This window comes from Lissotriton helveticus, chromosome 1_1 (assembly GCF_964261635.1).
Source record: "Lissotriton helveticus chromosome 1_1, aLisHel1.1, whole genome shotgun sequence".
In the NCBI taxonomy this organism is placed as follows: Eukaryota; Metazoa; Chordata; class Amphibia; order Caudata; family Salamandridae; genus Lissotriton; species Lissotriton helveticus.
This window is the reverse complement of record NC_136057.1, coordinates 220790826-220805057: the sequence shown is the minus strand read 5'-3', so window position 1 is coordinate 220805057 and position 14232 is coordinate 220790826. Positions and strand designations below refer to the sequence as shown.

The 14232-nt window shown below is 42.8% G+C and overlaps 1 protein-coding gene across 1 annotated transcript; it reads right to left on the bottom strand.

Moving 5' to 3' along the window:
- Nucleotides 1-9922: 9922 nt before the first annotated feature.
- Nucleotides 9923-10876, bottom strand: LOC144760362 (olfactory receptor 5J3-like). Its single transcript, XM_078646527.1, has one exon. It carries the CDS (start codon nt 10874-10876, stop codon nt 9923-9925), a length of 954 nt encoding a protein of 317 aa, XP_078502653.1.
- Nucleotides 10877-14232: the final 3356 nt, after the last annotated feature.

Here is a 14232-nt window from a genome sequence, read left to right as displayed (position 1 = left end):
CAGACAGAGGACTAATTCCCCTATCTCCCATATCGGTTCGGCCATCTTAGACTGTCTATCCTGGGCGACCATCATGGACTAATCATTCCTCAGGACTGAGTGTCTGCCTTCCTACAGTGGTATTACATGTTACTATACTATATGTTATGATATTATATGCTTACAGTGGTATTTTATTTACGCTAGTCATTCCTCAGGACTGAGTGTTTGCCTTTCTACAGTGGATTACATGTCACTATACTATATGTTATTATATTATATGCTTACAGTGGTATTTTATGTACGCTAGTCATTCCTCAGGACTGAGTGTCTGCCTTTCTACAGTAGTATTATATGTTACTATACTATATGTTATTATATTATATATTTACAGTGGTATTTTATTTACAGGGGCATTATATTCCTAGTTGGATCTTGCACATATCACTCTGTCCTCACCTGTAATGCACCAATGTTACCTCATATATTTACATCATATGTTTACACGCCAGAAGAAGACAGGGTGTCGGCCTTTTACAGTGGTATTATATGTCTATATTCCTAATCGTATCCTTCACATTCCTCTTTTTCTTCACCTGTATGCACCGATTGCTACCTCATATTTTTTGGCTGCCCACTAGGGTCACTGTTGGTCTCATATGTCTATATTCCTATTTGTATCCTGCACATTCCACTTCTTCTTCATCTGTATGCACCGATTGCTACCTCACATATTTTGGCTGCTCACTAGGGGCGCTTTTGGTCTCATATAATTCTTGGTGCAACTGTATTTTGGCTATTGACTCATGTACCTCATTTGTTATTGACTACTCACTACTTGACTACTATTTGACACTATTTTACTACTCAGTATTTTGGCTACGGACTCTTGTACCTCACTTATACTGCACATCCCACTTTTTCTTCACCCTATGCACCAATTGCTACCTCGTATATTTGGGTTGCTCACTAGTGTCACTTTAGGTCTCATATAATTTTTGGTTGTAATTGTATTTTGCTACTGACTCATATACCTCATTTATTTTTGACTACTCTCTATTGTTATATAGCATATAACTTCTGGTGCAACTTTATCTTGCTACTGATTCATGCACCTCATTTATTTGGAAACACCCATTTTTGACTATTCGCTATTGTCACTTTTGATTCAGGTATTTTTCTATCTGCATTGGTATTTCAGTCTAGCATATCATCAGTATTATACCTATATTCTATGCTGTACATGTTTGTAACCCACTACGACCTCACTGTAATTACTGCACTGATTAATTGCTCATATTGACCTGCTACACTTATGTAACCTGCTCCCATTTCATGTTTCATTCCTTCATGCACCAATTACTACCTCATATACTCTGGCTGCTCATTAATGCCACTGTTGTTACATGCAATTGGGTATTAGTGTATGTGTTTGTATTCTGCTCCAGTTTATCATTATTGTACACCCTACATCTGTGCATAACGCACCCACTACAGATCTTATCCCTGTTTGCATTGACTACCACTGCATACACTTTGGCTGCCCACTAGTGTCACATTCATTCCATGCAACCGGCAATTACTGAGCACCCTCCCACACCTATCGGCTCCGTCACCCCAACATGGAGCTCATCGGCAAGCACACATACAGAATCAACTACCCACCCGCACTCACCAAAAAAGCCGCTAAACGCTTTAAACACAACTTACTGAGGTCCCACCCTGAAATACCCTTTGCAGACACCTACCACTCACCGTTCAATGGTGCCGTAAACATTGATATCATCTTCCACACCGCACGCAGAGCTCAATGGAGAAAAACGTTCCTCTCTTTACTCACCGTATCCAATTCCAGGAAATCCGCTCATGGCCAAACACTCTCCATAACACCATCCCAACTCTTCCCAGGCAGAACCTCCATCACTATCTATAACAATGGGATTGTCCTAATCCAATCCACAGACAGGAACCTGGAACTACTAGATAACCTGTTTCACACTTTCTTACAGCACCTCTCCAATCCGCGGACCCCACTCAGTCCGACCACCCTTGACCTCACAGCCCCCAACCACAACGATGCTAACCCAGCTCAGTCCCTAAACAACACGCACCTCTCCTCCACCACCGGCACCGTCGTCATCCACCCACCTACTGCAACCACTTCACACTCCTCAATCACAGACTTAGATCTCTCCCCGACATACACCAGCCGCACCCCCTCCCGTCCCACCAACACCCTGACCTCCATTCATACCACTCCCATTCCTCTCTCCCCCATCACCACAGCCCCCAACCACAACGCCTCTAGCATACCTCAGCCCCAAAAGGACACACACCTCTCCTCTACCACCAGCACCTTAGTCATACACCCACCTACGGTTGATACCTCACACCCCTCAATCACAGACATAGATCTGTCACCCATATACACCAACCGTAACCCCTCCCCCCTTTCACCAGCCCACATTCCCACTCTTTTCACCCATGACACCACAGCTCCCACCCACAATCCGCCTAACCGAGTTCAGCACCAGACCGACACGCACACAGACAATCCCCACCCTTTATCCCCCCCCATTCTCAGCCCCCACTTCCACTCACTAACTAACCACACTGAGCACGCCTCTATCAATTCAACTCCGCCTCCGCAAAAGAGAACCACATACAATCACACTCCCCCCCCATTCTCACCCCCATTACCCTACATGCGCCCCCACCACCACTAACATACACCCATCCTCCACCATGCACTCTCCACCTACCACCAATACCCTCCTCCATACTATGTCATCCTCCCCCAACCCTCCAATACCCACCACCAACACAAATCCCACACTAGACTACGTTATGGCCTCCCTCCTCCAGCTCAAAGAAGACATCCACATCATCAAACAACTACTCTGCTCGCATTCCAGTCACTCCTCACCCACCACCCTGCTCAAGCTCAAACAAGACATCCACATCATCAAACAATTACTCTGCACACATCCCAGACACCCCTCACCCGCCTTCACCAGCACCACCCTTCCTAACAGGACCTCCACTTGGTCGGCTGACTCTCGCACTCAACGCCCCCCGCACTGGACCTCAATCCCCGTTCGCAATCGTGAAAACCGTCCCCATCGCACCTGCAACACACTATCGGACCTCGACACAGTCACCCTCCTCCGCTCCTACGACCCAGCTCCCCTTAACAACATACCCTCCACCCTCCGCGCCATTCCAACGATTCATCCAAATCCCCTTAGACCCCCCACGCAAAACAACAGAATCTCTATCCTTCGTAACCTGAGAAAAGTTCCCCTCTCTCTCGAACCCCCTTCCACCCTCGACACACCCCGTCTCAAATGCACCCTCCTCAACTGCAGATCGGCCTCTAGGCACTCCTCTGCAATCGCTGATCTCATCTTATCACTGGACATCATGACTGAAACTTGGCTAACTGAATCTTCTACACCCATATTAGACATACTGGTTCCCCCCAACTACAACATCACCAGATTAGACAGGGTTGGTCAAAAAGGTGGGGGAATCGCATGTATACACAGGAGTAACCTCTCTGTCATGAAAGTAACCTCTCCCTCCCTACCCTCCCCAACCTCCTGTGAATACATTTGCCTCGATATTATCAGTGAAGGCAAACCGATTTGCTCTCTTCACGGCATTTACCACCCACCAGGGGACAACTTTACCTTCTCGCAACAAATTATGGATTTGATCACAACCAATTCAGGGCGACAACTCACACAAATATACCTTGGTGACTTCAACCTCCACTGGAACGATCATAATGATGCGGTGGTAAATAGTCTTAAAAACTTCCTCGACGCCCTTGACCTCACCCAAATATGCAACAGCCCGACCCACGAGAAAGGATCTATCATCGACCTTATCATCTCCAAAGAAGACTCTATCCAACTCGAATCTATCAAACCCTGTGACTGGTCAGATCATCACATTGTCACGTTCTTCATCAACGAAAAAGTCAAATTTAACCCGGTTCAATCCTTCAAGCCCAAAGTCTGGAAAAGAGACCTGAAAAACTCAACCCAAACTCTCTACCCCCCAACAGCTGCAATATATTACTTCCTCCCACTGGCATTACGGATGTCCAATTCTTGACGGATCACTATCTCAACGCTATGACCTCTTTAGTTAATGAAGTTGCACCTCTGCAGCTAAAAAGAGCATCCACAAAAATATCCAATCCTTGGTACAACGGGAGTCTCAATGACGATAGACGGGCCATGCGAATGGCAGAGCGCACCTGGAGATCAGCTCCCTCCGCACTGCACTTAAAAACGCTGAAGAAAAAGAGAAATGCCTACTTCAGGAAAATAAAACGCACAAAATCAGATTTCTTCAGCCGTCAGCTCGACCATGCCAAAAATCGTCCGAGAAAGCTGTTTGAGCTAATCAGAACACAATCCAAGGAACAACCCCAACCACTCAGTACTCTGGGCGAAGCACCCTCCTGCGAAGACTTTGCTTCTTTCTTTATCCAAAAAACAGACAACACAAAGAACGATCTCCTCATTGACGTAAGTCTCTACCCCAAACCCCTCTGCACAGCACCCACTGAACCAAAAAACAATGCTACATGGCCATCCTTTGCCACCTACTCGGAAGAAGAAATTGGTAGACTGCTCAGTACTGTGAAACCAGCCAATCACCTCACAGACCCCCTTCCTGCCAACGCTGTCAAAGACCTTACCCCGTCGCTCCTCCCACTTTGGACTAAAATTATCAACAGCTCACTTCAACAAGGGACCATCCCCGACTCCCTCAAAGTTGGACAAGTCACACCTCTACTAAAGAAACCTACAGCCGACCCCTCTGATCTAAATAATTACCGTCCCATTACCAACATTCCGACTCTTGCCAAATTGCTCGAAAAATGCGCACAAACTCAATTGACTAGACACATTAATCAGTTTGATCTACTCAACCCTCATCAATCAGGCTTCAGAGCGGACCACAGTACAGAAACTGCTATGATACACATAATTGACGACGCCCTCCAAATCCTAGATCAAAACGATACCTGCCTCCTTATACTTTTTGATCTCTCCTCTGCATTCGACACCGTCAAACATGAGAACTTACTCAATCTATTAAACACAAGAATGGGTATCTCTGGAACTGTGCTCAAGTGGTTCACGTCCTTTCTACACAACAGAACGCAGAAATTCAAGAGTAACAACTTGATGTCTTCTCCAATACCGGTAACACTAGGCGTCCCACAAGGATCCTCCCTATCCCCAATTTTGTTTAACCTAGTTATGGAACCTCTCACCACCTTGCTACAAGCATCCAATGTTCAATTCCACATGTACGCCGATGACACTCAACTTTATCTCAAAGTACAATCACCCAAAGACATTATGCTCTTGAATTCAACGATCAGAAGCACCCAATCATGGTTGGCTGCTAATCATCTCAAGCTCAATGCTCTTAAAACAGAGTTCCTCTTGATCTCACCTCCTGCGAAGATCACTACCACTCAAATCTGGCTCAAACACCTAACCGCACTCAATGTTCATCCCACCATTGTGGACTCAGCAAAATCTCTAGGCATAACACTTGACACCAACCTCAACATGCAGGAACACATCAACAAAGCAACTAAAGGGGCGAACTACCAGATCAATACCTTAAGGAAACTCAAACCCTTCCTTCCAGCCAAAGATTTCCAAACTGCGGTACAAGCTCTAGTCATCCCTCGAATAGATTACGGCAGCATCGCCCTCTGCGGTCTCCCCCTAACTACCACGGCACCCATAAGAGCTTCTCTAAACGCTGCAGCGAGACTCATCACCGGTTCAAGAAAACACTCACACATTTCCCCTGACCTGAGAGCCCTGAACTGGCTGCCTTTTGAAGCCAGAATTCATCTGAAAATCGCCTGCATCACGCACAAGGCTGTTCACCTGAGCTCACCCGGATACCTCGCCCAAAAGCTGACGATTTCCGGAGGCTCTAGAAACACTAGAGGCACAAACAACCTCCTACTAAAGCCCCAAAGATTCCGCAAGGAAAAAACATATTAACGCTCCTTCTCAGGAATGGCACCAAGGATCTGGAACTCACTCCCCCCTGAAATCAGACTCATCTCCTCTACCATGCTTTTCAAGAAAGAAGTAAAAGCTATCCTCATGGCTAAATACACTTGAATTATTACTGGGGAGTATATTTACAGACGTTGTACCATTCAGTTTTACTAATCTTTTTTGCTTTTTTGTATGACGCGTGTTATTTACCTGCCTGAGTGTTTACGCTATCAATTATTTGTACTTGTATCATTATTGATGTATCTGGCTGACTATGCTCCCACATGTACCTTCCCCACCCCAATTGCTATTTACTCACACGTTGTTCCTCGCGTCTGTAAAGCGCTCTGATATCTGCAAAGATCTTGTTCGCGCTATATAAAACTTTCAAAATAAATAAAAATAAATTTTTCAAATGGGTGGTGAAAAAATATGAGTATGTTGCTGGAGATGTGGGCCGCCGTGCCACCAATGTACTTACCGGGGAGGGTAAACACATATTATTCCGCAACTTTCTTACCGCATACCATCACTCCGCATACTTTCATTACGAAAGTACTATGACTCCGCAATGCCATTATAACGCATGGCATTACATTTTATATGCTTTTACCGTGCATACATTTACAACGAAATTTAGGGTTTAGGGATAGGTATGGGTTTTGGGATACAGGGGTATTTTTAGCGTTCAGGGCTAGGTTTGGGTTTCGGGTATAGGGGTATTTTTAGGGTTCAGGGGTAGGTTTTTGTTTTGGGGTACAGGGGTATTTTAAGGGTTCAGGGCTAGGTTTGGGTTTGGGGTACAGGGGTATTTTTAGGGTTCAGGGCTAGGTTTGAGTTTTGGGGTGCAGGGGTATTTTAGGGTTCAGGGGTAGGTTTGGGTTTTGGGGTACAGGGGTATTTTTAGGGTTCAGGGGTAGGTTTGGGTTTTGGGGTACAGGGGTATTTTGAGGGTTCAGGGCTAAGTTTGGGTTTTGGGGTACATGGGTATTTTAGGGTTCAGGAGTAGGTTTGGGTTTTGGTGTACAGTGGTATTTTTAGGGTTCAGGGCTAGGTCTGGGTTTTGGGGTACAGGGGTATTTTTTGGGGGGTATTTTTGGGGTTTAGGGATCGGTTTTGCTTTTGGGGTACAGGATATATTTATAGGGTTAAGATGGGTTAGTGTTTAAGGGTGTTGGGGTATTTTAAGGAGCAAGGGTGGGTTATGATTATAGGGTGAAGGGGTATTTAAAGGGAGCAGGGTGGAATTAGCACACAATATGAGACATGGCATGAAGGGCGGAACGGACCACACGGCCCCAATGTTTGTCACGCCCCCAGCACACGCCCACAGCACAACGCAGACACGCCCACAAGGGACTACTTTGCTGACACGGTTCTTTTACCTTTTAAATGTATATGGTGGGCGTCTGCATAGCCTATGTCCTTCTGCTGCAACTGCCCTTTCCAACGCTGTATTGGGTGTTGTGATTGGTGCTGTGGTTCCTGAGATTACCCGCCTCAAAGGTTTGGGCTCTCTCTTTATTATTTTAGTATAGATCGATACCAGCACCTTTTGTTATTGTGATGTGCTCAACGTGTTTCTACCTGCTCCTGCAGAGCTGGCACTTTTCTGATTGTCCAATGGAAGTTTGAGTCCCATGCCTTCAATATTTATCGAAGTACCAGAATTCAGTTGTGTACCCTTGTCTGCCAAGTACAATGATTTCATCAATGCACATTAATAATTTTTAGTTGTTAATGTCTACCTCAGAGATATTACAGTGTTTTTCATTACTCACTGTAAGATAACTGTGTCAAAGAGTACAATTTTGTAATATTGTTAAATTAGTTGAATTGGTTCATTGGATCCAATACCACTATATCATCAGATGATGGTTAGACAATCTAATATGTCAGCTGCTCTGGTGATGTGTACTGGCTGCTCACATTGCTATTCTTATATTGGTGATAATCTAAGTATTAATGGATACCTGAGAAGAACAATCTGGCAGTTGTGTACACTACTTGCTTCTCTGATTATTCTAGCTGACAGTAATCCAGATGTGTGCTCCTGTACGTCATCGGTGAATGCCAATCCTTAGGATGGCTCTTGGGATGGCAGGCTGCAGGCAGATGCACAGGTGCCCGCATTGGCTTCCATCCCGCTCAGAGATGGATAAGATGTTAGCTACCTGCAGAAGCGTCTCTCTCAACTTCTCCTTCTCCCATCATAATAAGATGGACTCTCCAATGTTCAGATCATTGGGGTCCAGCTTAGCAGTGCCCTGTTAAACACTGACACTTGGGATTCGACGGAGGGCAAGAAGAATTCAGCAATGTTCGTTCCCTATTCAGAATGATGTCGTCATCGGTGATGATGGCCAATGGAAATTGAATGGTTCTTCTTTTTCCTTCTTTGGTTGATAAATAGGACCCTTTTACCCAAAGCTCCTGCTGCCTTTGGATCTCAATGTTGAACAGTTGTGACTGATCTCTTTTGAGCAAGAATCCCTCCCCCAAACCAGCTTATAACTTATCACAGGGAGCTTCTTAATTTTCTAAAGTATGTCTTCTCATAACAGATTCATTTCATTTTACAAAACTAGTTGATATGAAAAATGGATCAACTCCCTGTAATGACACATCAAACTTCAATTCGAACTATTCTGCCTCAAGATCTTTTTTGCTATGCAAGCATCCTGATATTCAGACTCACACTTTTACCAATTCTACCATCGCACAACAATATAACTGCATCTCACATCTGGTATCTTATTTTCCTTTTTCAACTAAAACCTTTATTATATCTGTCAGATAAATCTATTTTCCAATTATTGAATTGCCCATACCCACAATAAAGAAATTATTTATGCAATGTGAATGCAGTGCACAAATAGGTGCCGAATGAATCGACAGACTCCTATACCATATTACATTTAATGAGCTTTTTTGAATCATGTTTTCCTTCCTTTTCTAGTTGTATTTAATTTCTTTCAGGTGTAAAATAACAATGCAATGCAAGTTTATTTCCTATTCCACCACCTTTATATTTTAAAATTTCTAAAAACGTAGACTTTGCGTTGCAACCTAAATCTTCTGCAGTGTAAGTCTTAGAGAGTTTATAACATGCTGCTGATCGATTACTGTACTGCCACACAAAACCTGCATTACTTCAGTAGAAATTCAGGGCCTCATTTATGAGAAATGACGCATCACTGCGCGAAAGCAGCGATGCCTCACTTCTCAGTGCGCACTCCTTGCGACATACCTGATGCGTCATATTTAATGTATGACGCATCATGTCGCAAGGAGTTACAGATACGTCAGTATTTCTGACGTATCTGTAAGCGCAAAAGTGACGCATTGCTGGAGTGTGTCACAAAAGTGATGCAACTCCAGCAATGCTTCCTTTCAAAGGGCTTGCGTCAGTCTTACGCCTGCTGTGAGGCAGGCACAAGATTTTGACGCAACGGTGTCCTAGAAGTGACGCAGTGAAATCTCATAGATTTCACTGCGTCACTTCTACGAAGCATTTTGCGGGGAAACGCCCCCCCCAGCATACATTATACCTGACGCAGGTATAATGTAGCGCAGGGGTTTACAAAGTGATGCATCTGCTTAAATGCGTCACTTTGTAAATAGAGTACAACAGGAGGCATGTTTTACGCCGCCGATGCGTCACAAAAAATGACGCATCGGCGGCGTAAAAGTGACGCACGGCCTCATGAATGAGGCCCCCAATATTTATGTATATTTAGCAGTTTGTTGCCTAAAAGTAGCCTAGAAGTGTCCATCGCCAACCATATCTATGAATGATAATGTGTGAATTACTTTTTGGCAAACATTCACATCATATTAATTTCAAAATGTAATTATAATAAATACTATTAAAAGTATAATCCATGGTGAACTCAGTTGTGGGCCATCTTCTTTGTCGTGAAGCCTTTATCACTCCTTAGAACTCTTTTCATAGCTGCCTTTATTTCTTGGTTCCTCAGTGCATAAATCATGGGGTTCACAAGAGGGGTGATAACATTATAGATCACCGACAATATGCGGCCTTCGGACATGGCGTAACTGGACGCAGGGTGGAGATAGGTAAAGAGCATGGTTCCATAATAGAAAGTGACCACTGTGAGGTGGGATGTGCAGGTGGAAAAGGCCTTGGATCTACCTGTTCTGGAATTGATTCTCAATATTGCAGCAATTATATAGATATAAGAAATAATAGTTATCATAAAACATCCTAGTCCCACAATTACACCCGAGATAAAAACAAGCACAATATTTATAAAGGGGTCAGTACAAGACAGCTTGAAAACTTGAGGAACATCACAGAAAAAATGATGTATTATTCTCGAGCCACAAAATGATAATCGGCATGTGGCGATTGTGTGCATCAATGAACAGAGGAAACCACCTGCCCAGGAACCAGTGACCAGCTGACCACACTGCCTTCCAGTCATGATGGCCGCATACCTCAAAGGGTGACAGATGGCAACATGGCGGTCATAAGCCATAACGCTCAGTAGAATAACTTCTGAGTCGGCGAAAAAAATGAAGAAGGAGAATTGAGCGATGCAACCAGAAAAGGATATGGTCTTCATGCCCAATAGGAGGTTCATGAGCATCTTAGGGACAGTGACTGATGAGCTACATATGTCTATTATGGAGAGATGAATAAGGAAGAAATACATGGGAATGTGGAGCTGTGCATCTACCCAGATAAGGGTAATAATGATGAGGTTTACAAACATGGTGGCCATGTAGATCAGTAGAAATGCCCCGAAAAGGGGAAACTGAAGTTCAGGCAGGTCTGATATTCCCAAAAGGATGAACTGATTCTCAGCTGTATTATTCTTCATTAATGCAAATCTAGTAAGGTTCCTGTGTATGGAAAACGAAATAAAAAGTGCATTTAATACACAAATTGATATTTTGAAAAGACATTCATTTTATGTTGAACTTAGACTCAGATTGCAGTTTCTTGCTGCGTCGATAATCCATTCAATTGTAACTGGAGTCAGCGAAGAACTTCCATATCTCAAAATGTTTTAGTTCATTTCCACATTATGTGAGCAATGTCCTCCTGCAAGAGAAAGAGCGAAGTTTAGAAACATAAAATGTATTAATCAGTACTGGTCTATCTTCTTATGACTATTCACAAAGAAAGAGGTTCATTGTTGTAAAAATGTTGTCAAGTTAAATAGGTTTCAGGACTCACATCCTACATTACAATGGCAGATCATTATGGAGTTTCCTTCAAATAGTATCGTTTTTTTCTATCTATAGTTTTCTTGATTTAACACACAAACATAAAAGCAGCTAAACCTGCTAATCAACAGGCTATGAAAAGGGAACTATGTTCACATCACTCAAAAAAAGATATTGGAGGAAGTTGTGCACATATCTATATAAAAAACTAAATAGACACAACTACAATACATACAAATAAAACTATTCACCTACTTTCCCCAGACCACGATATAACACATCTGCAAAAAAAATTCATGGAACTTTAGGTGAAGACCATAACCCAGCACATTGGCCATGAACAAATCCAATCCACCAATGGATGGATTTTCCATAACTAAAGGATAGTGGTCAGATATGACTCATGAAAAATTTGTGATCCCTGGGCCAAAATGAGGGATGTAAAAACATAATCCAAACAAACATGCTTCCCATGGGTAGCTGGGAAAAAAGTGTATCCCGGGCCAGATACTTTAACCACTTCACTGATAGGCCTCCCCATCCACCTCCTACTTTGAAGCCATTATTTTTTCTCATTTGGGCTATTTCAAGCTTAGCCCCCCGTAACTTTTTGTTCACATAAGGTATCCATGCCAAATTTGCGTGCTTCTCTTCCAACATCTTGAAAATTCTAAAGGTATCCAGGGATTGTGGATTCCCCTGGATGGAACCTAGAAATTGTCCAAAATACAGCAAATTTTCGTTTCTTTAAGGAAATATGGGAAAGAAATGCTGCAGAAGAAAGTGTATGTTTTTTCCCTGCAAGAGATATCAACAAAGGGTTTGTGGGGATAATATCACCATTTCCCCAGCTTTCAGGAACAGGCAGACTTTTGTCAGAAAACCAAACTTTTCTACACATTTGTGGCAATTTACTGGGGCACAGCCAATTTGTCATATTTTTTTGTGCTTTCAACCTCCTTCCAGTTAGTGGTAGAAATGGGTGTGAAACCAATAATGAATCCGGAAGAACTAAACATTTCTGAAAAGTAGACAAAATTCATGGGTCATTGTGTAGATTCTTAAAAGTTTTTCTACAGAAACTAATAATTGAAATAAAAACATATTGAAAATGAGTTGGAAAAAATAGCCATTAGTGACAAATATTTACACCTGTCACTTCTTCAAAGTATGGCAGAATCTTAAAAGAAATATAGCATTAGGTCTGTTGGATCCTTCTGGTTGTGGAGATATATACCGCTTGTAGGTTCACCAAGAGCCCGAGGTACCCATTATTGAGCTGCATCTTGCAATGGTTTCTCATTGCATACTGGGTATATAGCAATTCATTTGGTAAAATATAAAGAGAGAAAAATATTTACCAAGGAAACCTATATATTTCCGAAATTGGAACAAAATATATAGGTTAGAAGCAGTGATTATTTGCACATCTCTGAAATAGTGGGTACCCATACAGGCATGTAAATAAGAGCACATTTTTCAAAATTACTTTTTCTTTACATTGTCTTACATTTGAAAGACAGAAATGCAAATAAACTAAATTGGTAATAACACTTGTTCTTGTATTTTGTGTTCCCCTAATTCTTCTGATAAAAATGGCACCTCACTTGTGTAGGTGGGCCTAGTGCTTGCTACAGAAAATTGCCCAACACGCAACGTGGACACCACATTTTTTCAGTGAAACCTTTTTTTGCAATTTGCCTTGCTGTGAATTTTGAACCCTAGCTTAGCCAGCACCTAGGGAAACCTATCAAACCTAAACATTGTGTAAAGCTAGACATCCAGGGGAATGCAAGATGGGGTGACTTGTATGGCTCTCACCGGGTTCTGTTACCTAGAATCCCTTTCAAATCTTAAACTTTGTAAAAAACAAATACATTTTCCTTAGATTTCTGTGATGGAAGCTCCGAAATCTGCAGGGAAGGCACAAACGTCCAGCCACCCAGAATCTCCAAAAGTCTTCTGCTAAAACTGTACCTCAATAGTGTGGGTAGGGTTAGTATCCAGAAGGCCCAAAATGGAACGTGGACACGTCACATTTTTCCAGTGAAAACTGACCCTTTTTTGGCAATATGCCTAGTTGTGGATCTCAGACCTAAGGTCTGCTGGAACCCAGAGAAATCTAGAAAACTTCTAAATTTCTAAACCCTAGATAGCCAGGGAAATCCAAGATGGGGTGAGTTGTGCGCTTCTCACCAGGTTCTGTTACCTAAAATCCATTGAAAACCTCAAACTTTGTCAAAAACATAAACACATTTTCCTTACATTACTGAGTTTTGGAAAGTTCTAGAATCTGATTGGATGCACAAACTTCCACCCACCGAGTCCTTGCCAAAGTGTCCCAACAAAAATAGTACTTCACCTATGTTGGTGGCCCAGGTGCCCGAGACACGAAATGCCCCAAAACGTTATGTGGACACCACATTCATCCAGTGAAAACTGACCCTTTTTTGCAATGTGCCTAGTTGTGGATTTTAGACCCTAGCTCATCCAGGACCTAGGGAAATCAAGTAAACCTACAGATGTTTGAAAACTAGACACCCAGGGTAATCCAGAATGCGGTGACTTAAGTGGCTCTCACTAGGTACTGTTACCCAGAATCCCTTGCAAACCTAAAAGTTTGTAAAAAAAACAATCCTCACACTTCTGTGATTGAAAGTTCTCGAATTTTCAGGGATCCACAAACTCCCAAACACCCAGCATTTCTCAAAGTCTCCCGATGATAATGTCACCTCACTTATGTGGGTAGCCCTAGACCCCGCAATAGGAAACAGCACAAAACACAACGTGGAAAAGTCACATTTTTCCAGTTAAAACTGACCCTTTTTTAGCAATGTGCCTAGTTCTGGATTCTGGACTCTAGCTCTGCCGGAACCTAAGGAAACCTGGCACACCCATACATTTTTTAAATGTAGATAGTTGGGGAAATCAGAGATGGGGTGACTTGTGTGGCTATCATACGGTTCTGTTACCTAGAATCTCTTGCAAACCTCAAACTTTGTAAAAA